The sequence below is a fragment of the Orcinus orca genome, chromosome 19, assembly GCF_937001465.1.
Source record: "Orcinus orca chromosome 19, mOrcOrc1.1, whole genome shotgun sequence".
Classification (NCBI taxonomy): domain Eukaryota; kingdom Metazoa; phylum Chordata; class Mammalia; order Artiodactyla; family Delphinidae; genus Orcinus; species Orcinus orca.
The window spans coordinates 9,079,049-9,106,765 of record NC_064577.1 but is presented as its reverse complement, the minus strand read 5'-3'; the positions used below and the strand labels follow the sequence as shown (position 1 = coordinate 9,106,765).

General features: G+C 50.5%; 1 protein-coding gene across 1 annotated transcript in view; it reads left to right on the top strand.

Annotated features, from left to right (window-relative positions):
- The window catches only part of ITGAE (integrin subunit alpha E), a 73,882-nt gene that overhangs the window by 14,902 nt on the left and 31,263 nt on the right, over positions 1 to 27,717 (top strand). Inside the window, exons 2-16 of the mRNA XM_012532043.3 lie at positions 8,584 to 8,704; positions 16,081 to 16,172; positions 17,399 to 17,466; positions 17,831 to 17,948; positions 18,171 to 18,314; positions 18,726 to 18,841; positions 19,440 to 19,591; positions 20,802 to 20,955; positions 21,488 to 21,638; positions 22,147 to 22,214; positions 23,494 to 23,629; positions 24,164 to 24,306; positions 24,671 to 24,811; positions 25,479 to 25,715; positions 26,743 to 26,873. Of these exons, the coding sequence (XP_012387497.2) occupies positions 8,584 to 8,704; positions 16,081 to 16,172; positions 17,399 to 17,466; positions 17,831 to 17,948; positions 18,171 to 18,314; positions 18,726 to 18,841; positions 19,440 to 19,591; positions 20,802 to 20,955; positions 21,488 to 21,638; positions 22,147 to 22,214; positions 23,494 to 23,629; positions 24,164 to 24,306; positions 24,671 to 24,811; positions 25,479 to 25,715; positions 26,743 to 26,873 (1,972 nt within the window). The remainder of the gene's footprint in view (positions 1 to 8,583; positions 8,705 to 16,080; positions 16,173 to 17,398; positions 17,467 to 17,830; positions 17,949 to 18,170; positions 18,315 to 18,725; positions 18,842 to 19,439; positions 19,592 to 20,801; positions 20,956 to 21,487; positions 21,639 to 22,146; positions 22,215 to 23,493; positions 23,630 to 24,163; positions 24,307 to 24,670; positions 24,812 to 25,478; positions 25,716 to 26,742; positions 26,874 to 27,717) is intronic.

Genomic DNA, 27,717 nt, shown 5'->3' with positions numbered 1-27,717 from the left:
TCCCTTTTTAGTTTTTTTGACCTGCCCCATTATTTTAAAACGAGTTTTATTTTAGCACATGGTGTATTTTTATGAGTCACCACCAATCATTCCGGGCAAGGCAGAGGTATAAAGGGAAAGGAATAAAGTACAGATGTCTATTTTGTGCCAGGCTTGGGGAAGGAGACTGGGAATTGAGAGGAGAGAGTGGACACTACCCTCTCACAGGGTGCCTGCTCCTTCAGCCTTTGGAAGGTTGGGTTTTTTTTTTTTTTAATGTTTTATTTATTTCAGCTGCACAGGGTCTTAGTTGCAGCACGCAGGATCTTTTAGTTGCAGCATGTGGGCTCTTAGTTGTGGCATGTATGTGGGTTGTAGTTCCCGACCAGGGATTGAGCCCAGGCCACCTGCATTGGGAGCGCAGAGTCTTACACCCTGGATCACCAGGGAAGTCCCTGGAAGGTTGGTTTTTAACAAAGTTTTAAGCATGTACAAAACTAAAGCAAATAACATTAATAAACCCAATATACCCATCACCCAGATGACACAGCTATCAAGATCTTGCCGCGCTTGCTGCATTTATGTGTTTCACTGTCCCTTTTTGTTTCCTTTGCCAAAGTATTTTGAAGCCTTGCTGCTCACAGTTTGGTCTGAGGACCAACAGCAGCCTGGCATCACTTAGTGGCGGTCAGACTAGGATCTTAGCACCACTCCCTGACCTACTGAATCAGAATCTGCATTTTTTTTGTTGTTTTGTTTTTGTTTTTTTGCGATACGCGGGCCTTTCGCTGTTGTGGCCTCTCCTGTTGTGGAGCACAGGCTCCGGACGTGCAGGCTCAGCGGCCATGGCTCACGGGCCCAGCCGCTCCGCGGTACGTGGGATCCTCCCGGACCGGGGCACGAACCTGTGTCCCCTGCATCGGCAGGCGAACTCTCAACCACTGCGCCACCAAGGGAAGCCCTGCATTTTTAAGAATATACTTGGATGATTCATTTGCACATTAATGTTTCGGAAGCATTGTTTGAAAAAAAATGCCCAGCATCAGGCATTTCACCCTTCAGTACTTCAATACGTATTTCTGAAGTACTTGGGGATGTTTTCTTACACAGCCATAATGTTCTCATCACCCAACAAAATTAATAGTAATTCTTTGGTATCATCTAATACCCAGTTCTTAACTCACATCTTCCTGACTGTCTCAAAATGTCTGTTTCTAACAGTTCAGATCAAGAGCCAAACAAGACCCACACCCCACGTGTGGTTGCTATGCCTTTCTTAGTCGAGAGTGACCCCCTTGCTCATTTTTGAGGTTTGTGTGTCTGTTTCAAATCTTCTCTTTACTGCAGAGCGCAGTTGCTTGTCTTGCAGAACATCTTGCAGGGTTTGTGTGTTTGCTTCCTCTCGATGTGATTTGTCCTTCAATCCGCTACATTACCCGAAACTTGGAAGTTAGGGCTAATGCCTTCATTAAATTCAGGTTTAACTCTTTTGGCGAGCATCCTCTAAACAATCAGGAGGATTTTGCCATACGTCCTGCATTTATCTCACTCCCTTTTTTCTGTTTCCTTTGCCGACGTATTTTAGAGAGTTGCTTCTCAGTGTGGTCTGATGACTGGCAGCCTGGGCATCACATGGGAGCTGTTAGAAATGCAGCGTCTTGGGCCCCAGTATTCTTCGTAGGGGGTCACACTAGGAGGCACACATGCCTGGGGGGCCCACTCTTAGCGGCACTGAGATGAACTAGTGGGCTGGGGTCGGGGGGTGTCAGCCTAATTGTGAAGTGCTCTATCAAAATTTCATCTAAGTAGTTTTATCCATTGATGATTGTGGCCTGAATTGTATTTCGTTATGACTTGCAAAATGGTTCTATTATTCCTTCCGCATTCATTAGTAACGATTCTTCTGTAAAGAGCTTTTTCTCGTCAACTAGGACCATTTGGTGACCCTGAAATGCAGCGCATACAGGAAAGGCAAGAAAATTGCTTAATGCTTTCCCTTTAATAGTCAATTTTCAGAGTAAGGGCATAATGCCGTCATTCCTTCCAATGGTGAAAAATGCAGTGTTTTGATTTGTTTTTGTTTTCTCTCTGTCTTTTAAGTATCATTATGAACCCCTGGAATTTTTGTGTATTCAATGTGCTTCAGACACTTGCAATTATTATTTTTTTATTGAACTGTAGTTGCTTTACAATACTGTGCTAGTTTCAGGCATACGGCAAAGTGATCCCGTTATACATACATACATATACATATATATTCTTTTCATATTCTTTTAATTATAGGTTATTACAAGATATTGAACATAGCTCCCTGTGCTATACAGTAAATCCTTGTTGTTTGCCTATTTTATATATAGTGGTGTGTATCTGTTAATCCCAAACTCCTAATTTATCCCTCCCCGCTCCCCACAATTATTATTTTTTAATGTAAACCTTTTTGAAGACAACACATGCAAAAATGGACAAATTCAGATCAGTGAATTTTCAGATTAAATCAAATCCACATGCTGATACCAATTTCAAGAAACAGAGGACATTACCAACATCCCAGAAGTACCTCCCATGGCCCCTTCCAGTTATTACCTTACCCCCAAGAGTAACCACTCTCCTGACTCCTGATACCATGGATTAGTTTGCCTGTTTTGAACTCTGTATAAATGGAAGTATACAGTATGTTCTGTTTTGCTCCTGTATTTATGAGATCCAGCCCACCTTGTTGTTGATTATTTTCATTGCTGTAGAGCATTCCATTGGTGAATATACCACAGCATATTTTTTCTCCTGTTGATGGATATCTGGGTTGTTCCAGGTTGGGGTTGTTAATGAATAGTGAGGCTATGAAAATTCTTGTACATGTCTTTCTGTGAATATATGAACACATTTCTATTGGGTTTTTGCCTTAGGGTAGGATTGCTGGGTTATGAGCTATGCATGTGCTCAGCTTAGCTGATAACTACCAAACGGTTTTCTGAAGTGATTGTACCGATTGACATTCCCACCAGCAGTATGTGAGGGTTCATTGTCAGCACTTGGTATTTTCTTTTTCATTTTAGCCTTTCTGGTGGTTGTGTAGTGGTATCACATGGTGATCTCAGTTTGCCTTTCTGTGAAGTCTAATGGTGCCTTCTCATATGATTGCTGGCTATTTGGATAATCTCTTCTGTGAAATGTCCTTTTTCTGTTGGCTTACCTGACTTTTTCTTATTGATCTGTAGGAACTCTACAGATTCTGGTAGGAATCTTTTGTCAGATACTTGTATTGCAAACATCTTCTCTCTCTCCGTGGCTTGCCTCTTCATTCTTAATGATGTCTTTTGATAAACGGAAGTTCTGAAGTTTAATGAAGTTCAGCTTATCAGTTCTTTCCTTTATAGCTAGTGTTTTTTGTGTCCTGTTTAAAAAATATCTGTCTACCCAAAGGTCCTTTGTTTTCTCTTAAAAGCTTCATTGTTTCATTTTTCATATTTAGATATTTGGTCTATCTAAGTCCACATTTAAATCTTCAGTTCATCAGGAACTGACTTTTTGTGTATGATGTGAGAGAAGAGTCAAGATTAATTTTTTTTGCAATATTGATATCCAAGTGACCCAGCACCATTTATTTAAAAGAGCATTCTTTCACCACTGTTCCTCACTGTCACCTTTGTCATAAATCAGGTGCCCATATGTTTCTGGACTCTCTGTCCCATTGATCTATTTTCTATCCTTGTGCCAATATAATTCTCTTTTAATAACTATAAATTTATAATAATCTTGATAAATGATAAGTCCCAAAATTTTGTTATTCTTCTTCAAGAGTGCCTGAATATTCTTGCCCTTTGCATTTTCATATAAATTTTTAAAGTTGGCTTGTGAACATCACCCTTCCCCCAATAATTTGCTAGGATGTTGATTGTGGTTGTATTGAAGCTATAGATCAGTATAGTGATAACTGACAACAACACGGAATCTTCTAATTCATGAACATCATCTGTTCCTTCATTTTAGATCTTTAATCTCTCCCAATCTTTTAATAGTTCTTAGTGTAGAGGTTTTGCATATGTCTAGTTAGAGTTACTCTTAGACATTTGATTTTTTTACGGCTTTTGTTAATGGCGTCTTTTAAAATTTTTCATTCTCCATTTGATCATTGATGGTTCATAGAAATACAATGGTTCTTTGTATTTTCCCTCTGTATCCCATGACCTTGCTCAGGGCACATATTAATTCTCAATGTTTGTGGATCTGTTGGAGTTTTCAATCTACTTAATCATGTCATCTGCAAATAATGACAGTTTTCTTTTTTTCCTTTTTAATCTCTGTGCTCTGTATTTTTTCTTTTTTCTTACTTCTGTAAAACCTCCAGTAAAATGTTGAATAGAGGTGGTATGAGTGAGCATCCCTGTTTCATTTCTGATTTTAGGGGGAAAGCTTTCAATAACTCACCAATAAGAATGATGTTGGGAATTCCCTGGTGGTCCAGTGGTTGGTTAGGACTCCATGCTTTCACTGCCGAGGGCATGGGTTCAATCCCTGTTCGGGGTAATGAGATCCTACAAGCTGCGTGGCATAAAATAAAAAAATTTAAAAAAATAAAAATAAAATAAAATAACTCTGGCAGTCCAGTGATTAAGACTCTGCACTTCCACCGCAGGGGGCGCGGGTTCTATCCCTGGTTGCGGAACTAAGATCCCGCGTGCTGCGTGGTATGGCCAAAAATTTAAAAAAAAATAAAAATTAAAAAAAAAGAATGATGTTTGCTGAAGGATTTTTGTGGATATTCTTGATTAAAGACATTCCCTTCTATTCCTAGTTTGCTATGAATTTTTTAAATTACAAATCAGTATTGTATTTTATCAAATACCTTTTTCAGCATCTATCATAATGATCATATGATTTTTTTTTCTCCTCTTTTTTCTGTTAACGTGATAAATAAATTGATTCTTTTCGAACGTCACACCTTTCTTGCATTCCTGAAATAAACTCCACTTGGTTGTAAGGTATTATGCTTTTTATATACCCCTGGGTTTGATTTGCTAATGTTTTGTTTAGCAGTATTGCATCTACGTTAAAGAGAGAGATGGCTAATTTTCCTTTCATGTGTCGCTCTTGTCAGGTGCTAATATCAATGTCATGCTGGCCCCACAAAATGATTGGAAAGTGTTCTCTCATTTTCTCTTCTCTGGAACAGTTCATGTAAGATTGGTATTGCTTCTTTACGTGTTTGGGAGAGCTCACTAGTGAAGCCATCTGGGCCTGGAGTTAATGGATTCAGTTTTTAAAATTTGGGATTATTCAGATTTCACTTCTTTTGTCAGTTTTGGTAAATTTACTTTTCAAAGAATCTGTCCTTTTCACCTAAATTGTCAAGCTTACTGGCATAAAGTTGTATATACTATCCTCTTATTATTTCATAAATGTCTTAGGCTCTGTTCTGATGTCCTCTTTTCATTCATATTGGTAATTTATGTGTTTGCCTTTTTTTTTTTTCTTGATCAGTGTTGCTAGGGATTTTTATCAGTTATATTACTCTTTCTAAAAACCAAACTTTAGCTTTGTTGATTTTCCCTACTGTAGGTTAGTTTTCTATTTCATTGATATATGCTCATGTCTTTATTTCTTCCTGTACTCTCTCTGGGCTTGATTTGCTATTCGTTTAGCTTTTTGAGATGGAATATTAGATAACTGGTTTTCAGCCTTTCTTTTTTTTAAAATTTTTTTTTAGCATATGCATTTAAGGCTCTGCGTTTCCTCTAAACACTGCTTTAACTGTATCACACAAGTTTTGATTTGTCCTATGTTAATTCTCATTCAGTTCAAAATATTTTAAAGTTTCCATTATGATTTTATCTTTGGCCCTAGGTTATTTAGAAGTACATTGCTTAATTTCCAAGAAGTTAGAATTTTAAGCAGTGGAGTAGCATGCTTTTAAAAATTCTTTCTGGCAACTGGTACGGAAAGGATGTACGCAGAGGGAGAAGTCTTGGAAGAGAAAGGTCAGGAGACTAATGAATGTGTCCAAGCAGGAGACAGTAAGGTCAATGGGGCAGAACTGAGTCCCTGGAGATGCCAAAACGCACATGAGAATTCTGAGAATGATAAAGGTGGTATTTCAAATCTGCAGGGATAATATGAGCTATTTGAGAAGTAATGTTGAGACAATTTCATTTTGGGGGGAGAAAAAGTAAAGCTGGATATATGCAAAAATAAAGTCTAGATGAATCAAAGACTCAAGCATAAGAAATGAAACAAAGAAAATATCAAAGAAAACATGAGTGAATTATATAATCTCTGAGTGGGGAAGCGTGACACAAAACTCCAGTCATACAGGAAACATAATTTGACTACATAATAAATGTAGATGTGGGGAAAAATATAAGCCAGTCAAACAAAGAGCTAAGTGAGAAACAGTCTCTAACACATTGACAATTTCTTTTGGACAAAAAGCTCTTATAAATTAGTAAGAAAACAATAAAGACCTCATAAAAATGGATAATGTATATGAATAAGCAGGAAACAAACATAATAAGAGGCTTGACTTTACTCATAATTTAAAAAATAGATTTTTTTTTCAAATTTTCTTTTTTTTTAAAGAGCTGGGCTTTTAAAAAAATTTTATTTAATTAATTTTTTTTGGCTGTGTGTTGAGGCTTCGTTGCTGCACGCAGGCTTTCTCTAGTTGCGGCGAGCGGGGGCTGTTCTTCCTTGAGGTGCGCAGGCTTCTCATTGCAGTGGCTCCTCTTGTTGCGGAACATGGGCTCTTGGCACGCGTGGGCTTCAGTAGTTGTGGCACGTGGGTTCAGTAGTTGTGGCACGCGGGTTCAGTAATTGGGGCACGCGGGCTTCAGTAGTTGTGGCACACGGGATCAGTAGTTGTGGCACGTGGGCTTCAGTAGTTGTGGCTCGCGGGCTCTAGAGCACAGGCTCAGTAGCTGTGGTGCACGGGCTTAGTTGCTTCGCGGCATGTGGGATCTTCCTGGACCAGGACCCAAACCCGTGTCCCCTGCATTGGCAGGCGGATTCTTAACCACCGTGCCACCAGGGAAGCCCTAAAAATTAGTTTGGGAACAAAATGTTGAGATACTCTTTTAAAACAAGGATGAGAAGGTCCGCACAGTCTGCTCAAGAGATGCTGTGAGGAAATAGGCCTTCCATTCTGTTGTTGGAATATGAATTGGCGCAGCCTCTTTGGGGGACAATCTGTCTGTATCAATTTTCCCCCAAAAATTTTTAGTGAAGAATTTCAAACGTACCGAAAATTTGAAAAACTTGTGCAGTGGACAACCACATACAACACTTAGATTTTACAATGTATAGATTTTACAATATATATATTTTTGTATATTACGTATATGTAAAATATGTGTGTGATAGTGCAAATATAACAAAATGTTGACAATTGTAATTGACATATATAAAAATATGTTTATTTATATCCATCTATATATAAACATCCATCCATATATATTCATCTATCCGTCCATCAAGCCGTCTTATATTTTGAAGCATTTCAATGTAAATTGCAGACATCAGCACACTTCATCCCTAAGCATTTCACCATACATATCAACTAGAGTTCAATGTTTCCTTATAGTTCTTTTTTTTTTTTGAGGTAAAATTTACCTACAGTGAAACACACAAATTTTAAGTGGACCGTTTGATGTATTTTTGACAATGCACACCTTTGTAATCCAAACTCCTATAGAGATATAGGATATTTCCATCACCCCAGGAAGCTCCTTTCTGCTCCTTCCCAGTTAATCCCCATCCCACATTAGCCCAGGCAATATTTTCTTTTGCTATAGATTAGTTTTGCTGGTTCTAGAACAGCATATAAATGGAATCATACAGTAGATACTCTTTTATGTAAGACTTCTTTCACTGAGCATAATGATATTCATGATTCACCCATCTTGCTGTGTGTGTCAATTGTTCGTTCCTTTTTACTCCTGCGTAGTATTCCATTGTCTGAATATGTCAGTTTATCGATTCCCCAGTTGATGGACATTTGGGTTGTTTCCAGTTTGGGACTGTTACAAATAAAGCTGCTATAAACATTCTTTTTCTGAGGTATTTTTGAGGACATGTGTTTTCTCTTGGGTCACTTGATGGGCAGGTACGTAGACAGAATGTATGCAGACCCTCACCCTGGGGCCCGTAGTCTATTTTAACTTTGGTACATGACACGGTGATGAGCATGTGCTCCGTGGCAGGTATAGAAAGTGCACAGTGGGAGGTGTGAGAAGGTAGCAAGTGCTCTGGGACAGAACCAAGGAAGGCCTCCTGGAGGAGGGGGTCTTGGTGCCAACACAGCTTGGTTTAGTGGGAGGACCAGGGGCTCTGGGTCAGACACGCCTGCATTCCAGTCTTATTCCCATGGAAAAAAGGTTCTTGGTAGCGGGGGGACTTCCCTGGTGGTCCAGTGGTTAAGATTCTGTACTTCCACTGCATGGGGCATGGGTTTGATCCCTGGTCAGGGAACTAAGATCCCACATGCCATGTGGTTCATCCAAAAAAAAATCCTTGGGAGTCTTGCTTTCCTCATCTGTAAAATGGGGCTAGTGGCAATGCAGGATGTGATGGAATAACGGTGCCTCTTGTTAAATGTTCTTTTTTTCTCTTCAGGCCTGGCTCCCCTGGCCACCTTCAATGTGGACATGGTCCAGACCTGGGTGACTCCCAAGGGAGACGTCCCCTACGTGCTCAGCTCACTTCTGCATCAGGACCCCAGCACCAACCAGACCTGGTGAGTGGGGCCTGGCACGTGGGGCGGGGTGTGTGAGGACTGATGAGTCCTCGGGGAGCCTGAGAAGGCCCCCAGACAAGCCCTCGGCACCCCACACCCCAGCCTGGGGAGAACCCCCTTTCAGAAGGGCGTGCAGGGGAGAGGCTGTTAGCTCAGGGCCTGTTCTCCCAGCCCTGGCCCCTCTCCTCACCCTGGCCTCTCCGGGGGTGGGGGAGGGGAGGCTAAAAAACTTTTAAAGTTTATCAAGGCTCTTTTGTCTGTTACAAAAGTAACGTGCTCAACATAGAAATTTTGGACAGTGACGGAAAATATTTCCTTTAAATGGAAAATATGAGGCAGGCGGGCGTGGTGGTTACGAGGAGGCTGTGCATCTGGTCGCCGTGGTTCGGTGACAGCTTCGCTCTGTATTTATAGCAAGGCACGCAACCCCCGGCCTCAGTTTCTCATCTCTGCAGTGGGGGTGATTATTTTCCTGCCTCACAGGGTTGTTGCAAAGAGTATTTGAGTTCATGCACGTAAAGTGTTTGGCACAATTTCTGGCCAAATTTAAGATCAATACGCATTACTTTGTATTTTAAACTTCTCATCTGTACCCACCCATTAGATAAGTAAAACATTTTAAGTCTGATAGCCTTCTGCTGGTAAGGATGTGGTGAAACAGGAACTTGTAGGAATGTGAGTTGGTATAACCACCTGGGAGAATCATTTTGCCGTATCAGGTAGAGCTGAGGATGCAGGCGGCCCTTGATTCAGTGATTCCACCCCCAGATACCAACCCTAGGGAACTTTTGGGGCACACCTAGAGATATTGACTGGGACATTGTTTTGAAATAAGCATCGTCGGAAAAATGGAAGACATAAGGTGTGAATCATACAGTGCGACACTGAAAGCAGGTAAAATGAACGAATTGAGTGCAGTGGTTATGAACCGGATCAGTCTCGAAACACATTGTAAAATGAAAAAGGCAAGTTGTAGAATTATTTATACCATGGCCATTCACTCCGCAAGCATTTATACAATAACAACTTCTCTGTGCCAGGCCCTGAGGGAACAGTGGTGAGCAAAGCAGACACAAATCCTTATGCTCGGGGGAAATAGACAATAAGCAAGTAAATCAAATGTAGATTCTATCAGATGGAGGTAGTGGTGGTGTGCTGTTTAGGGACATGTCTTTGGTTTTAGGAGAAGTTCTGCAGTGAAGGGTCACGACACACACTCCAACGTCCCCTGTTGTCACCAAGATGACGTTTAGAGCTGCTCATTTTGAAGCCAGCATTCAGTCAGAGTTCCTGTGTTGCGTATCGTGGCTGTATCTCTTTCGTCTCCCTTACTCTGGAGCAGCCCTTCCTCTCCCTGTCCTGTTCGTGGCAGGGCTCTTTCTGTGCTTGCTCCACTGCCCAGCTGCCCCTGGCTGGTTCCCTACCCCACCCCTCACCTGCCGCTGCTTTGCTTTGCTTCTGGTCCACGGTGAGGGGTTTCCTTCAGACCCGGCAACCCTGAGCCATGAGCCCAGGGTCCAGATAGCTTTGGGGCAGAGTCAGGTGAGGCACTCAGGGCTCCTGGCTGAGTGGAGCTCTGTTTGGTAGCAGATGGGTGGGCAGTGGTGGCTCCCGAGGCAGCCTCATAGCCCTGGACTTGGGCCATGGCCACGCCAGCCAAGCGGGCTCGGACCCTATGCTTGATTTCCTCACTGTCCAGTGAAGAGGCTGGTGACCATTAGATTTAAGTGGTGAGGGCAGGGCCCATTCACTCATTCATTCATTCATCAGTATTTATGGAGCATCTGCTCAGTGCCAGGCAAAGCTAGGGGGATAAGATACTAAGGGAGACAGTCCGTGCCCTCAGGGAGCTCCCAGGCTCTTGGGGGAAACAGACAAGTTGGTCGATGACAGGAGGAGTGAAGACTGCTCTGTGGGGACGTCCAGGGTGCGCTGGGGACATAGAGGCACGTGTGTCCTTCAGCCAAAGGATGTACCTTGACACTGGGACTTAGGGGCTGAGTAGGAATTAGTGTGAGAAGGCATGGGAGGGGGAATCGGGGCTGAGAGCTGCTTGTTCAGAAGTCTGGAAGCCAGCCTGAGCCAGGTGCGGGGGCTGGGAAGGTGTCGGTGGCTGAAACTGAGCGTGATGAGACATTGGATGGGGGAGGTGGGCCGTGCTTTGTCAGCTGGCACAAAGGTTTGGGGAGCCTGAAAGGCTTGAAGCGCGGTGAGAAGGTTGTTAGGAATGTTCTGGTTCCAGGAAGAATTAAGGGTAAGCATTGCTGTGTTTTGTCTTGATAAAGTTCTGTTGCTGCACTATTGCACAGAAAACTGCACGTCATCAGAGTGCCGCTCAGTGAATGTTCACAGAGTGAGCCACCCACGTAAGGAGCGTCCAGATCGAGGCAGAACAGGACCAGCCTCGCATAAGCCCCCTGCAGCCATGTGCTCCCTTCCGCGCACATCCCAGGCGAGAGTTAACCCCCGCTCCCACCCCCGGCCCAGCTCTGCACTTTCTTTCACTGGGTGAATGCACTTCTTTTTATTAGGCACAGGGTGGCCAGCAGGGGAATTGCTGGATCGTGGCTTCCACGCTGGGTCAGCATTCAGTTTTCACAAAGTTTGCAGTGTGTGAGCGTCCTGCACTCCCCGCACTCATCAAGGTCGAGGCCGGGTTTCGGCCATGCTGTGACCATCTCCTGCCGAGCCCCCTCCCTCCAGTACCCCAGCAGGGCCCTCACCACTCCAGCTTCAGACCCAACAGACTTTAACCCCCCTCCCTCAGAAGCCAAGCCAAGGGCTTCCCTGGTGGCGCAGTGGTTGGGAATCTGCCTGCCAACGCGGGGGACACCTTTTCGAGCCCTGGTCTGGGAAGATCCCGCATGCGGTGGAGCAGCTAAGCCCGTGCGCCACAACTACTGAGCCTGCGCTCTGGAGCCTGTGAGCCACAACTGTGGAGCCCATGTGCCACAACTACTGAAGCCCACGTGCCTAGAGCCTGTGCTCCGCAACGAGACAAGCCACTGCAATGAGAAGCCCGGGCACCTCAGTGAGGAGTGGCCCCCACTCGCCGCAACTAGAGAAGGCCCACGTGCAGCAACGAAGACCCAACACAGCCAAAAATTAATAAATAAAATTAATAAATTTATATATTTTTAAAAAAAGCCAAGCTGAAACGCCACGGTGGAAGAGGGGACTTTGAAGTACCCAGAGCAGAAGGCTCCGAGCCCCCCAGGGGTGGGGGGAAGAGCCCACCTGGGCCCAAGGAAACCTCCCCGGACACCTGCTGAAGCAGAGAGGGTCTCACGGTTTGAACGTGCAGCGGGGAAGGATGTGGTGGGAGGCACCTCTGGGTTCCTGCCTCAAACCTTGGAGCCTGAGACCACGGGCTGCCGCACAGGGCAGGAAGCGCGCTTCTGGCCACCCCGGCCGCAGAGGAACAGGCTGGGCTCCTCGTGCAAGGACCACACGTGCCTCTCTCTCCCTCATGTTGTTTCTACGTCAGTTGTAACAGCCAGGGCTGGCAGCATCATGGACTTGGCCGGTGCAGCGGGGTGGAGTGGAATATAACGAAGGCCTTCCCCTGGGCAGTATGGGAATAGACTCTGAGGACAGAGATGAGTTACAGCTGGGTGAAGCCAGGAGATGAGCTGCACTCAGCCCAGGTGTGATAGGGTCCCTGGGGCTGTCAGCTGATGGTGAGCTCAGTTATAGTTTAGTTTGCCAGCCACTCAGTCGGTAAACCTGGAGATCAAGAGACCACCCACCATGGTGAAGGTGGTTAAAGGGGCGGGCGGCAGAGGCAGCTCAGACGGGGCCCCCGGCCCCCGGCATTGCGTGACTGTGATATGGGTGGCAACCTTGGGTTCTGCAGTGAACAGCCTGTGCAGCTGTACGTGGTGGTCTCTCAAGAACTCACAGTCTAGGTGGGAACAAAAGCCAGGGATAAGTGTAGGTGTCCAGTAGTGAGGGCTTCCTGGAGGGCTTGGAGGGGGTCAAGGTGCTCCTTCTTTTGGGAAGGCTTCCTGAGGAGCTGGTACTTGGGAAGATTGTTCTGCAGGAAAAGGAGCTGAAAGGCATTGCAAGTGGAAGAAACAGCTTGGGCCGAGGCCTAAAGGAGGAAGGAGAGCTGAGGCTATTCCAGGCCTGCATCTACCCCACCAAGACGTGGCTGGGTTGGATCCCAGTTCTGAGCCCACCTTTACGGGGGAGCAGAGAATAAGGTGCTGGGCCCAGGGCTGAGGCTCAGGCTGGGAGGGGTCTGCGGAAAGAGGCAAAGTTGTTGAGCAGGCGACCTAATTTAGGGGCTCATCTGCAAGCCCACAGAGCTCAGCTGCACGTGGTTCTCTGCCCCTCAGCCTTGCCCCAGATTAGCCGCCTCATGTGCTGCCTCGGCTGTTGTTCAGTCGTCATTTAACAGATGTCTACCAAACCCCTGCTCTGTGACAGCCACTGTTCCAGGTGCTGGAAATAACATGGCAAACGAGAGGCAAGGGGAACTTGGGGAACTTGTGAGGTCTTGGACTTGGTTCACTGTTACCAAGCTCCTCTCCCCGTAGACTGTAAGTTTCCTTGGGGAACTTAGAGTCTAGGGGGAGAGACTGATAATAAACAGTAAACAAGTAAACAGGATGCTATCAAACGGGGACAAGTTCTGGGAAGGAAATAAATGGGACGATGCAGAGCGGAGTAACTGGGTTGTGAGGTGAGGCTGGTTGGAGAAAGCATTTGTGAGGAGGTGACAGTTAAGCGAGGCCAAGGAATGAGAATGAGCCAGGTTGGGGAGAGGGGGCGCAGCAAGGCAGAGGGCCCAAGCCGGGAAAGAGCTGGGGGCAGCCTAGGAACGGAAGCCAGCCAGTGCGGGGCTGGAGCTTGGAGAGCAAAGGAGCAGGAGGGGAGTCTCAGCGGTGGGGAGGTGCTAGATTGTGCAGGGCCCCGTGGGCTGCAGCAAGGGCTGTGGACTCTTCACCTAAGTGCACGGGAGGCAGCTGAAACAGGGCAGTGACATGGTGTCATCTACAAGGGTAAATTTATTTTATTTTATTTAAACAAATATTTATTTATTATTTACTTATTTGCCTGCGCCGGTCTTAGCTGAGGCACGTAGGATCTTTGCTGCGGCATGCATGTGAGATCTAGTTCCCTGACCAGGGATCGAACCTGGACCCGCTGCATTGGGAGCTCGGAGTCTTACCCACTGGACCACCAGGGAAGTCCCAAGAGCAAATTTAAAAAACAAACAACAGAAAAAAATAACAGGGGGCTATTACTACACACCAGGCAAGATGATGGTGGCAGGGGAAACAGAGAGAAGAGATGTTCTCTAGATATAGTTTGGAGGAAGAACCAACAGGGTTTACTGATGGATTTGATGAAGGGGATGAGTGAAAAGACGAAGCAAGGGTGCCCCCAGGCTTTGGACTTCAGAACATAGTGGTTGGTGGTGCCATGTATCGTGTCAGGGAAGATGGAACGGTTCAGTTCAGGCGATGGAGAGCAAGACCATAGTTCTGTTTCGAACGTTCTAAGTTTGAGATGCCTATTAGACAATGGGCAGTTGTTTATTTATTAGTTTCCTAGGGCTGCTGTAACAATTCATCACAAACTTAGTGGCTTAAAACAGCACAAATGACTATCTTACAGTTTTAGAGGTCAGATGTCCAAAGAGGGTCTTACTGAGCTGAGATCAAGGCATTAGCAGGGCTGTGTTCCTTCTAGAGCCTCAAGGTGAGGATCTGTTTCCTCACTTCCTTTGGGTTCTAGGCGCTGCCTGCATTCCTTGGCTTGTGGCCCCTTCCTCCATTTTTAAAGGGTCTGATAAGGACCCTCGTGATTACATTGGACCTACCCAGATAATCCAGTATAAATTCCCCAGCACAAGATCTTTAGCTTAATCTACGAAGTCCCTTTTGCCATAAAAAGTAGCGTATTCCTGGGCTCTGGGGGTTAGGACATGGACTTCTCTGGGCGGGGCAGGTCATTATTCTGCTTTCTAGAGCTGCGCTGGTCTGGCTTCTGGTGGAGGGATGCTAGCATTGCAGATATAAAGGTGGGAATGTCAGCATTGACAGGTGTACTGAAGCCAGGGATTGGAGGGGGGATCAATCACCAGGGAGAGTGTGTGGGCGAGGAAAACAGGGACCCAGCCCCGGGACACCAGTGACATTTAGAAGTCAGACAGTGAATGAGCAAGCAAAGGAGTTTGAGAAGTGAGAGAGGTCAAGGGGAACCAAAAAGAAAGTGGTTCAAGGGAGAGACAGTTACTTCTGCCCCGGGCTGTTGAGAGGTTGAGGAAGATGAGGGCAGAAAGGTGTCCCTTGGATCTGACGATGTGTGGACCACCGCTGACCTTGACAGGACCCGTCAGGGGTGGAAGTCAGCTTGGGCTGGGGTAAGCTGGGTAGGGCACACACACAGGTGTAGATTTTATTATTATCCTGTCACCCATGGAGATAAGTGAATGATACATTTCATATTTTTTTTAAATTTCAAGTAACGGGAGGTGAGGAAGTGGAAACATGACCTCGTTCCTGGCCCCCAAACCACTGTAACTCATCATGACCTGTCTCATCCCCTTTATAAAGCTTCCCCTTTATAAAGCTTCCCCTTTATAAAGTCCTCCGTGGCTGCCTACTGCCCTCAGCATAAAACCTTGAACTTGGTTCAGTGTTATCAAGCTCAGCCTCGGGCCCCTTCCCCAACACCCCCTACTCACAGCTCCTAGGATGGGGAGCTCTCTCCCTGTCTCGGGGCAGCCCTGATCCTCCCTGGGCAGCATGCACACAGAATGTTTAGGCTGACGCTGGCTCTCTGCTGTCTCCCTGGGCAGGGGGCAGAGTTTGCCATTGGGAATCACGTCTCCTGAGGCTGCCTTAACCAGGCTGAGGGGCCCAGAACCTCCAGTTCTGACCTGCCCCTAGGAGAGGGGCACAAGTGTGCTCTTCTCAGGAAGTGCTGTCACTGGGGCCAGGTGGGGCAGGCGCCCTTGCAGCCACTAGGAAGGCAACAGAAGGAAGGCTTCTGTCCCCAGCAGAAGCAACTGTGCTGCTGGTGGCTTCCTGGTTCCCCCCACCGCCATCAAAGAGCAGCGAGTGTTTATTTACCACCAATATCACCCCATTCCTGTCAGGGTGGGCCAGCAGGCAGAGGGGATGTGTTTAGCCATTTCCTGCCTGGAGCTGTGCAAAGGTTGAGCCCATGCCTCCCTCGTAATGCAGATCCACCATCCTGGGCTGGGAGCCTGCCCGCCTTTCCAGGTCTGGTCTTCTCCATAGTTTTCCCCACAGGGAACCTGTGGGTCTGTGGGCCTGGAATGGAAGGACTGTGTCTGGGCAGGTAGGGAGGAAAAGGGAATCGCTGACCAGCACAACTTTGCTGCCGACTCTTTCGCTCAGGCTCCTGGTAACCAGCCCCAGGACCAGCAGGACGGCAGGGCCCCTGTATCAGTGTTCCCTCATTCAGGATGAGCTCCATTGCCAGCCAGTAGGTAAGTCAGCCCCTGCTCCCGGGAATGCTCCCAGGACCTCCTTTCTAGGAATCCCACTCATCCAGCCCAGCCATTCCAGTCTCTCCACCCTAGCCTCCACCACCAGCCACAGCAAGCCTTCCATCCTGGTGCCCAATCCCATCCCCACCCAACCCTAACCCCCAGCCCACCTTTCCGGACCCAATCCTAACAACAAAAATGAAACCTAAAATGGATGGAGTGCTTACAGAGTCACCTGACGCTCTGCTAAGTGGTTCGCGGACTTTTAATCCTTAAAACCACACCATTTTACAGAAGAGAAAGCTACAGTTCAGAGAAGTCCTTTGGTTTCCACTATGACTAAGGTCACGCATCTGAGCAGCACCACAGATGCAAACCCAACTCCACCCAATTCCAAAACCCAACCTACCGCAACTCACCACGCCTCAATGGAACCCACCCCCGCCCCGCGCCCCTGCAATCTAACTGTGGCCATCCTAGTGCCTAGCATGGGGTCTGCCATATATTAGGTGCTCAATAATGCTGTTTGAATGAACAAAGGAATGGACCTAATTCGCTCGTTGACCAAACTCCTCCCATCCTGCCCAGCCCAACTGAAGGCCCACTTTGCTGACAACTGTTGGGCCATGTCAGGTGGAGTGCTGGTCTCTGTGGGAGGCGCTGTGTTGAACAGCCTCCATCTCTGCATCAGAAGGGCACACGGTCCGGCAGGGTGACTGAGTGATCCTGGGACTCAGAAGTGCAAGTGTCCTGAGGCCCACAGTGGGGCGGGAGGGGAAGGAGCTGCATTTCTGCCCCTGGGGATGTGGGGCAGTAAGATTCCCCAGAGACAGGACTTGGAGAGGGGAGAGTTCATTGGATTCTAGGGCCAGTCCCCCAGCCTCTTGCCATTCCTCCCTGGTGCTGCACACACCTGCCAGCTGCCCAGCAGCCCAGGGGCCCCTGGACGACCAGCACCAGGTCTCAGTGTTTCTGGATCCCTATCACCATCTGTCGCAGGCTGGGCACAGAGCAGACGTCACGGGGCATATGTTGAACGAGACGCCGAGTGAGCCTGGGAGAGAGGCCTGTCCTTGAAGGCCCCCGCATCTAGCTTCTAGAGGTTGCTCTGAGTGGCCAGCTCTTCCTCATGGGGCTTTGACCAAGGTGGCCCTGTGCCCTCTGACCTTGGCTCCTGGGTTGCCTCCCAGCATTCCTCCCTCCTTACCTGGGCCTCACTGTTTCAGAGAATGTCCCCATCCCAAAGGGGAGGTACCGTGGAGTGACAGTTGTCCGGAACCACCATGGTGTTTTGGTGAGTATGCGTGGCAAGGGAGGGTGGAGGGCCTTGGGGAGCTGGTGCTACCCCTGTGGTTGACCGTGGTGGATACCAGTCCTGACTGGCGTGTTATTCTCAGGGCTGGGCCCAGCTGTATCCCCAGCAGCCCCAGGGCTGACAGCGGCTCTGAGCTGGGTACTCCGTGTGACCCAGCACACTGACCCCGGCAGCGACTCCTACCCCTGGTGAGGGGTGAGCACGCTGTTCCCGCGTCCCCTGCCTGGTTGAGCCACTGGATTCTGACGTGGGGGTGTGGGTGTGGCTGTGACGAGGGGGCCTGGGCTGGGGGTGACCCGGGCTTTCCCCTCCTCTCTCCCCCTCCTCTCTCCCCCTCCTCTAGATCTGCATTCAAGTGACGACCCGGTGGCCCCAGAGCCTCAGCTCAGAGCTCACAGGCAACTGCATCCTGCTGGCCCCTGACCTCCGTCCCCGTGCCCAGGTCTACTTCTCCGACCTTGGTAAGGACTGGACCCTCGTTGGACAGCTCTGAAGGGATATCCTGGGGTCTGCAAGAAGAGGCGCCAGCCCGTGGTAGATGCAGAGGGACACAGAGGCCCGGAGAGGGCAAGGCAGGCTTAGGCCCCGTGTGAAGGAACCAGGGCAGAGCTAAGAGCAGGCTTACCTGGAGGTGAACGAGGAGGCCATCTGACTCGGAGCTCTTCTACGTGTACTTTTTAAAGAAAAATTACTGGACCCTGATGCCCCTGTGGATGCTGGAGACTGCTCCAGGAACAAAAAAGGCAGCACGGAGAACACAGCCAGGCTGCGCCGGGAATTGAAGGTGGAGGAGAAGGAGACAGAGGACGAGGACGAGGAGGCAGCTGGTGAGAAGAGGCAAATCTGGTCGCTCCCAGGGCCGTCAGAGCTGACTCCCTAGGCTGGAGACCTCCAGGGCTGAGGCGTGCCTAGGTCCAAGAGATGGCGAGCAGTGGCTGGATTCTACAGGCCTGGCCAGTCCCAGCCCTGTCTCTCTCCATCTTACAGCTGGGAAAACTGAGGCCCAGAGAGTGGGGGTGCTGGGAGTGACTCACGCAGCAAGTCAGAGCCTGAGCAGGTTCTGGCTCTCTCTCTGCCTCTGAGACAAGGCTTCACTCTTGGGAGTGGCACCGATGCCCTCCCTGAACTGAGCCCTCAGGGCTTGAACTGGGTGGGTGCCCTTCAGGGCAGGACGAGTTGCCCTCACTCCTGCCCCAGATGCCAAGCCCACTCCTGACCTGTTCCCTGTCTTGGCCCAGGCACCGAGATCGCCATCATCCTGGATGGCTCAGGAAGCATCGATCCCCCAGACTTCCAGAGAGCTAAAGACTTCATCTCCAACATGATGAAGAACATCTATGAGAAGTGCTTTGAGGTGGGCTTCCCTAAGGGCTGGACTCACACAGCTTGTGTGTTATCTACCGCTGGGAACAAACCACCTCAAAACATCCACCAGCGATCTGCTCTCCTTCTATGGGTCAGCTGTTCGGTCTGGGCTCAGCTGGGTGGTTCTTTTGCTGGTCTTGCCTAGAGTTATTCCTGCAGCTGCAGACATCTGGTTGTTTGACTAGACCCTAAGATGCCCTTGCTTGTCTGGACCATGTATCTCCAGCAGCCCAGCCCAACTCTTTCATGGCAAGCACTTTCCAAACCTCTGATTATATCACATTTGCTGATGTCCCATTGGTCAAAGCAAGTCACCTGGCCTATCCCGGAGTCAGTGTGGAAGAGGGGGACTACACAGGGACATGGATTCAAGGAGAAGTCTGTGATTCACTGGGAGCCATTACTATCATACCTTCCTCCACCCCCACTGGCTTAGAGATTTCCCTCTGCCTGAGTATTTCCTCCTGCCCAGAAACTAGGAGGAATGAGTGGATTCTTCCACTGCTTCCAGGCGGAGCCATCTAAGGGGCAGGGGTGGCCTTGGGCAACTTTGCCAAACTCCTTCCCTCTCGGCCCCTCCCCTGCAGTGCAACTTTGCCCTGGTGCAGTATGGGGAAGTCATCCAGACAGAGCTTGACCTTCAGGACAGCCAAGACGTTACAGCGTCCCTCGCCAGAGTCCAGAACATCACTCAAGTGGGGAGTGTCACCAAGACTGCCTCTGCCATGCAGCATGTCCTGTGAGTGTGAGGGCAACAGAATTACCTGTACACCTGCTGAGTGCCAGTCCACGGCCCCGCCCAGAGGCTCTGAGGCGTCCTACCTGGGGAAGGTGGCTGGACAGACTGCGTAGAGGAGAGGGTCAGGGCTCAGGCTCTTCCTTGGCTGAAAGGGGACACTGTGAGGTCTTCCCACCCAGCCTTGGCTGATAGATGACGCCCCAAGACACTCGTCCAAAAATTCTTCCAAAGACTCCTCTTGCGAGCAGCAGGAGGGCACGGTGCTTATCAGAGGGGCTTAGTGGGCGGGCTCCCTGGGTTCAATCCCAGCTACAGTTTGTACTCGTGAGACCTTGGGCGAGTTGCCTAACCGCTCTATGCTTCAATTTTCTCACTTCTTTTTTTTTTTTTTTTGCGGTACGCGGGCCTCTCACTGCTGTGGCCTCTCCCGTTGCGGAGCACAGGCTCCGGACGCGCAGGCTCAGCGGCCATGGCTCACGGGCCCAGCCGCTCCGCGGTACGTGGGATCCTCCCGGACCGGGGCACGAACCCGTGTCCCCTTGCATCGGCAGGCAGACTCTCAACCACTGCGCCACCAGGGAAGCCTCAGTTTTCTCACTTTTAAAATGAGAATAATAGGGAATTCCCTGGTAGTCCAGTGGTTAGGACTTGGCGCTTTCACTGCTGAGGCCAGGGTTCAGTCCCTGGTCGGGGAACTAAGATCCTGCAAGGCGTGACCAGTAATAATGATTAATAATAATAATAATAGTACTTGCCTTAAAATATGTACGGTGTATACCAGAGTGCCTGGCATCTAAGTTCTATGTAAATTTTAGCCACTGTTTTTAATATCATTATTATTCCCACACATACACATGAGGAATAGACTCCAGTGCTGTCCAGCACCTTTCTTTTTCTTTTTTTTAAAATAAATTTATTTATTTACTTATTTTTGGCTGCATTGGGTCTTCGTTGCTGTGCACTGGCTTTCTCTAGTTGTCCAGCACCTTTCTATTGGGAGCAGGTGAGGGGTAAGAACACCTGTGTTGCAACCTCACCTCCACCCGCGCAGCTGTGTACCCAGGGACATCACCACCCCTCTTTGGGCCTTTGTTCTCCCAGGAGGGCTCCTTAATCCTCTTCAATTCTAAAACAGGTCAGTGAATAAAATCTCCCCAGGGCTCAGTCATCCCTTTGGCAAAGTTCTTTCCCTTTACTCTCCCCGATTTAGAGACAACATCTTCACACCAAGCCATGGCTCCCGAGAAAAGGCATCCAAGGTCATGGTGGTGCTCACTGATGGGGACATATTCGGGGACCCCCTCAACCTCACAACTGTCATCGACTCCACAAAGATGCAAGGTGTTGAGCGCTTTGCCATTGGGGTAAGAACTAGGTGCTGGGGGTACCTCGTGACCCTGTGCAGCCTGGGGTGGGGAGAAGCCAGGGCTCCTAGAGGGGCTTCAGTAAGCAGCTTACTCAAACCCTGCTGCACTCACAAACACTCACCAACTTCTCTTCTTTCAGCCCCCGTGTCCCATGCACCCCGCACTCCCCACCCCACTCAGGGTCTTCCCCGCAGATGGCTCATTTCCCAGTGGTGGTCACAGCTCACTCGCCCAGCAGTGATGGGGAGAGCAGTGGACACCCTGGGAGCCCACAGGAGGGATGTCAGGGAAGGTTCCAGGAGGAGCGGGTGCTGAGCTGAGTCTTGGAGGACAAAGAGGAGTAGCTGACGTGGGGCACAGGGGAGGCGGGAAGGGCTCTGCAGGCAGAGGGAATAGCGTGGGCAGGGGTGAGGAGCTGGTGTGTTCAGGAAAACACACGTAGAGTGTGTGGGAGAACAGGGAGCAGGGAAAGAAGGAGGCCTGGAGAGCCCTCGCGGTGCTGGCCCACTGACCCAGGGCCTCTGTGCAGGTGGGAGATGCATTTAATAAAACTAGGGCGTACAACGAGCTGAAGCTGATTGCCTCAGACCCCGATGAGGACCATGCCTTCAAGGTGACCAACTACGCAGCGCTGGATGGGCTGCTGAGCAAACTGCAGCAGAGCATCATTAGCGTGGAAGGTGAGGCTCCAGGTCCCTGGCCACCCCTGTGTGGCAGCCCCCTCGGCATTCAGCGGGAGGCCCGAGGCCCACGCTCCAGCCCTACTTCTGTCCGCCCTCCATGTGGCACTCTGGCAACTCCTGTCACCTCTCTGAGCCTCAGCTGTTCCATCTCTAAAAAGGCAACAATATCCCCAGCCTTCCTCACTTCCCCCAAATTCCATGAAACTCTGATGAGAAGCTCTTTCTGGTGCTGGAGGAAGAAGGGTGACTGGGGCATGATTCCTGCTCCCAGGAGCTCCCAGGTGAGGAAACTGAGGCCCAGGAAGAGGGAGGGGATGGCCCTCTTCCCAGCTATGCTGCCAGCAGCTGCTAAAGCAGGACCCGGATCTCTACTCCAACCTGATGCTCGTCCCATCCTACCAGAACCTCCTTCCCTCTGGGAAGAGGCCAAGCCGGACCCTTCCCCGACTTGGTTTCTCCCTTCACCTTGGCCCACAGCAGTCTCACTGGGCTTCTTGGCTTCCAGGCACGGTCGGAGATGCCCTCCACTACCAGCTGGCACAGGTCGGGTTCAGCGCCCAGATCCTGGACGAGGTACGTGGCCGACTCAGCACCAGGCAGGCTCTCCACAGAGGAGGGGCCCCGGCGACTCCCAGGGACTCAGGGTCCCCTGGCTCTCAGTGCCCTGTGCTGAGGCCTCTGAAGGAGCCAATTTAAGAATTTTGTTTACATAGAGATTTTTTGATGTGAACCATTTTTAAAGTCTTTATTGCATTTGTTACAATATTGCTTCTGTTTTATATATTTTGGTTTTTTGGCCCCGAGGCATGTGGGATCTTAGCTCCCTAACCCGGGATCAAACCTGCGTGCCCTGCATTGGAAGGCAAAGTCTTAACCACTGGACCACCAGGGAAGTCCCATGAAAGAGCCATTTTAGGACAAAGGAAAACACTTCTGTGTGCTCGCCCTAACCTGGACCTTTGAGGTCGAGGAGAGAGTGGCCCTGTTTATAACAGGAGGTCATTTCGTCGTGCGCTCAAGGATTAAGCAGCTTCCTTAACACACACTGGTAACACCCAGCCCTGGGTGGGCTTGCCTACCAAGCCGGGTACTTCTCCCCCCCAGAGGCCCTGTTCCCCACAGACGGGCAGTGAGGACACCGTCCTTGCATGTGGTGGAAGCACGGTTAGCACATCACTCGACACAGGTGGGCCTTGGGTGCCAGACTCAGGCTGTGCAGACTTGGAGGACATGAGCCCCATTTTGCTCAGTCGTACTTTTTTTAAAAAAATTTATTTTAATTAATTTATTTTTGGCTGTGTTGGGTCTTCGTTGCTGCACGTGGGCTTTCTCTAGTTGCAGCGAGCGGGGGATTCTCTTGTGGAGCATGGGCTCTAGGCACGCAGGCTTCAATAATTGTGGCACGAGGGCTCACTAGTTGTGGCTCACAGCCTCTAGAGCGCAGGCTCAGTAGTTGTGGCGCACTGGCTTAGTTGCTCTGCGGGATGTGGGATCTTCCCGGACCAGGGCTTGAACCTGTGTCCCCTGCATTGGCAAGCGGATTCTTAACCACTGTGCCACCAGGGAAGTCCCTCAGTCATACTTTTTTAAATGCTCAACATCTGGGCCCCGGGTTGGATTTCTGCCCCAGGGGTTGCTGGTACTGGAGGGACAGCTGCCCTGACAGGGTCATGGGTACAAGGCAGGAACCCAGTGTCTGCCTCTCGCCTTCCTCCTACGTCTCTGGCCGGGTGCACTGAATGCCCCTCATCCCCCCTGCAAGGTTTGCTGTGCTGGCAGGTAGACCCGATGCCACCCTGGCTGGCCCTGGGTCCCTCCCGCTCAGATGGCTGCCCACCCTTGTCCCCTGCAGGGGCAGGTGCTGCTCGGTGCTGTAGGGGCCTTCGACTGGTCGGGGGGCACGCTGTTCTACAACATGAGCAGCCGCAAGGGCCTCTTCCTGAACCAGACAGCGGTGGATGCCAAGGCTGTGCAGTACAGCTACCTGGGTGAGGGCGGGGCCTGGAGGCTACCTGGGTGTGGGCGGGGCCTGTACAGGGACACAGGCCGCTAGTGCACTTCCTAGCTGGGGAGGGCCCAGGTCGGTCACGTGGACCGAGGGAAGGGCCCCACTTAGGGAGCCTGAGGCTGAGAATTAGGCCTGCTTGGTACCAAAGCGCCAGGTCCTGGCAGCTGCCTGGGGAGGTAGGGCCTCTCCCTTAGTAATGGCGGTGGGTGCCCCTTCACCCCTCCTCAGTCTTCATGCACTGCGTTTGTGATGAACGTGCGTGGAGTGTATTTTGAGTGAAGCTGTGTGTGTGATCGTGTGTGTCTATCCCATCTGTATAGTGGGACACACGTGTGTGAGCAGCCGCATGGGTAAGTGGAGCCACCGCTGATGATTTTAAAAGGATGAGGAAGATAGTCTCTCCATGTTTGCCTCCCTGCCCAAGCTACTTCGAAGTCCTGGCTGGGAAGGGGGACGGGGCACAGGAGTGGCCCGGTGGGAGATCCTGATCACAGTTCCACATCCCCCCCGCCAGGTTACTCGGTGGCGGTGCTGCACAAGGCCTGTGGCCTCTCCTATGTGGCAGGGGCTCCACAGCACAAGCAGCAAGGGGCTGTGTTTGAGCTCCGGAAGGAGAGCAAAGAGACCAACTTTGTACCAGTGCTGGAGGGCGAGCAGGTACTGCTGGAGAAGGACCCCCGCCCCCGTTATTACAGATAGGGATCTGGAGGTCCCAGAGGGAAAGGGGTGGGCTCCAGGGCACACAGTGGCTTGGGGACCCAGCCTGGGCAGAACTCAGGTCTCAGAACTCAGCCTCTGCCCCGGCTCTGCGTGTCTGAGCGCCGGCTGGTTTCCCCCGTCGCGGGGGGTCAGGCTGTTCACCCAGTCTCCTGTGTTATTCTGCTGAACACATTGATCTGGTCTGACCTGAAGCTGGTGGCCCAGGAAGGGCAGGAGCAGAGGCCTAGCGTTGCTGAGGGCTCTGGTGGTGGCGGCTGCCGCCCCGGCACTCCCTGTGAGCTGCGTTCCCTCTGGCCTGTAGATGGGCTCCTATTTTGGCTCTGAGCTGTGCCCTGTGGACGTCGACATGGATGGGACCACAGACTTGTTGCTGGTGGCTGCCCCGTTTTACCACGTGCAAGGCGAGGAGGGCAGAGTCTACATGTACCGTGTGAACGAGCAGGTGGGACAGTCGCCATCTTCGCAAGCTGGCTGAGGCTGTGGCTGCTCGGCCTGGGGCCGAGGTGACAGAGGCTGGGAGCGCCCCGGCCCCGCCTTGCACCAGCGGGCGGAGATGGGGAGCTCAGGGTGGATGGCAGCCTGGTGGGGCGACTGCTTCCCTCCGTCCCCTCCCCCACTTTCTTACGTTCCCCACCCCATCATCTCATGGTGAGGATGATGACATCGCAAATAGCTGCACGGTTGACAAAGCACGTCCTGTCTGTGATCTCACTTGTTTCTCACAGTAACTATGGGAGGTAGCTGTTACTCCCATTTTACAGATGAGAAAACTGAGGCTCAGTGATGTTGAGACTTGCTTCAGTTTACAGAGCAAGTGTGTGGTGGAGCCAAGGCGAGAAGCCAGGCCTCCTGATCGCCAGCCCAGTACCCCAATCATGGGAGCAGAGGGTTGCAGCTCTTGGTCCTGGACTGCAAGGCAGGAGGACTCCAGCTTCACCACTCACTCACTGTGCAGACTTGGGAAGGTCTCTTGCCTCTTCTGAGCCACAGGCTCCCTCCCTGCTGGAGAATCAGAATCAACAAGTCCTTGAGCATGCTCCCTGGGGTGGCAGTGGGGTGGGCACCCCGCATGCCTGTCTTGAGGGCTGAGCTCCCTCTCTGCCTTACAGGATGGTTCCTTCTCCTTGGTACGCACGCTGAGTGGCCACCCCAGGTTAACTTATGTGCGATTTGGCTTTGCCATGGCGACAGTGGGGGATATCAGTCAGGATGAGCTCACAGATGTGGCCATCGGGGCCCCCCTGGAAGACTTTGGGGCAGATGATGGTGTAGGCTTCGGCAGCGTGTACATCTACAATGGACGCTCTACCAACCAGCTGGCTGACCTCGCTACCAACCAGCCACAGGTGATCCGCAGGGCTCGCTCTTGCCTCTACTCTGGGACTCTGACCTTCCCCAGATATGATGGCCTGAGACCCAAGCCAGCTCCAGTCCTAAGTGCCAGGCAGGTCCCAGAGGGTTGAAGGACAGAAGTCACTTGGAGGTTCTCACCTCAGACCCTTCCAGTGGGGCTAGAGGTTGTGGCAACATCCATGTACTTTCCTGACCTGTGACTCCCTCCTTCTTTGGCATTCCTGACCATGGACCTGCCTCAGATCCTCTTTCCTCTCTCTGTCCCTTCTCTGGCTCCTGTCTCCCACCCAACCCCTCCCCGCACCCCAGGCCTAGCTCTCACCCCCCAGGAATCCATTGCCAGCTTCCACGCTCCATCTTTTATGGGCACTTTCACTCACATCCAGCTGCAGTTTCTCTCCAAGCTTCAGTCCTGTGTGTCCAGCTGCTCCTGAGCCCCTCACCTGGATGGCCTCCAGCATCTCACTCTCAGGATGCCCAACTGAAAGCATCCTCTTCCCCCTAGACCTGCTGCTCCTCTGAGCCCTACCCCTCCACTGCTCACAGCAGAAACCCGGGCTAATCCCGGATCTCAGCTCAACGTGTCAGCCTCTGCCTCCTAAAGATCCTGCTGTCTCCCCAATCCAGCCCCTCCTCTCCATCCCCACCACCCCTGCCCTGGCTCCTTCCTCTTCCCCATCTTCCACCCTGTGCTTCAGTGGTGTTTCTGAAATGTAGTTCAGAGCCACCCTCGCCTCAGCCCCACATGAGGACTGCTTGTGCCCAGTACTCCCTGTGCCCACTGCACTGACCCCTGACTGTTTCCTGGGACGACCCTACTCTTCCCCACCCCCTGCTGTCCTTACTCTCCCTGTCAAGCCCCACCCCCCTTCAAGCCTCCCTGGGAGAACCTTGACGTTTTCTTCCCAGTTCCTCAGCTGATGGCTCCCTGGGGTGGGGGCAAAGGCTAATCTGCTGATTGAATTAAACCAAAAGGAAACCCCTTTCCCTCCCTGACACCTTGTGTTTCTCGATCCACAGAGGATCAGAGCCTCAGTGGTGGCCCCAGGACTGCAGTACTTCGGCACGTCGGTGGCAGGTGGCTTAGATTTCAGTGGTGACGGCCTTGCTGACATCGCTGTGGGCGCTCTGGGCCGGGCGGCTGTGCTCCGGTAGGGGTCTGCTCTGGCAGCTTCACCCAGTTATCCTGCCCTAAGTGACCTCGTGAAGACACCAGGCACTGAGGGGAGGGAGTAAGTGCATGGTTAAGGGCGCCGGCTCTGCCCAGCTGGGTTTGAACCTCAACTTGCACTTAACGGTGTGCCCTTGGACAGAATTTCTAAGTCCCAATTTTCTTATCTATAAATGGGAATAACAGTGCACCTACCTCAGAGAGTTATGAGGACTGAGAGGATCTATGCAAAGTATTTAGCACGGTGCTCAGTGGTGGCTGCTATTATTACTATTAATTTCAGAGCTTCTGTGCTCCATCCCTAAGTGAGTGATCTAGTCCCATGGCTATAAATAATCTGGCGGGGCACCCATCTGCCCTGTGCTCTCCGCGAAGCTCCAGGCTCGGCTGTTTATGCAACACAGGCATCGCAAAGTTACCATGTCTAAAAATGGACTCACCAAAAAAAAAAAGTCAAAACCAACCAAACAAAAAAGGGGACTTCTCTGGCGGTCCAGTGGTTAGGACTCGGTGCTTTCACTGCAGAGGGCGTGGGTTCAGTCCCTGGTCAGGGAACTAAGATCCTGCAAACCCCATGGGGCAGCCAAAAAAAAAAAAAAAAAAGGACTCATTCCCACCCGCCCTTCCTTCTCCCCACCTGCCCCTCCCTGGGATTCCCATCTCAGCAAAGGGTGCCATTTGTTCAGGATAAAAACCCAAGAGTCATCCTTGATTCCTCTTTTTCCTTTCCCTGCCATCCCACCGACAAGTTTTGGTTGGCTCTACCTCCAAAGTACTTCCTAGTAGTTCATGACATTGTCACCTCTCGCCTGGACGACTGCCAT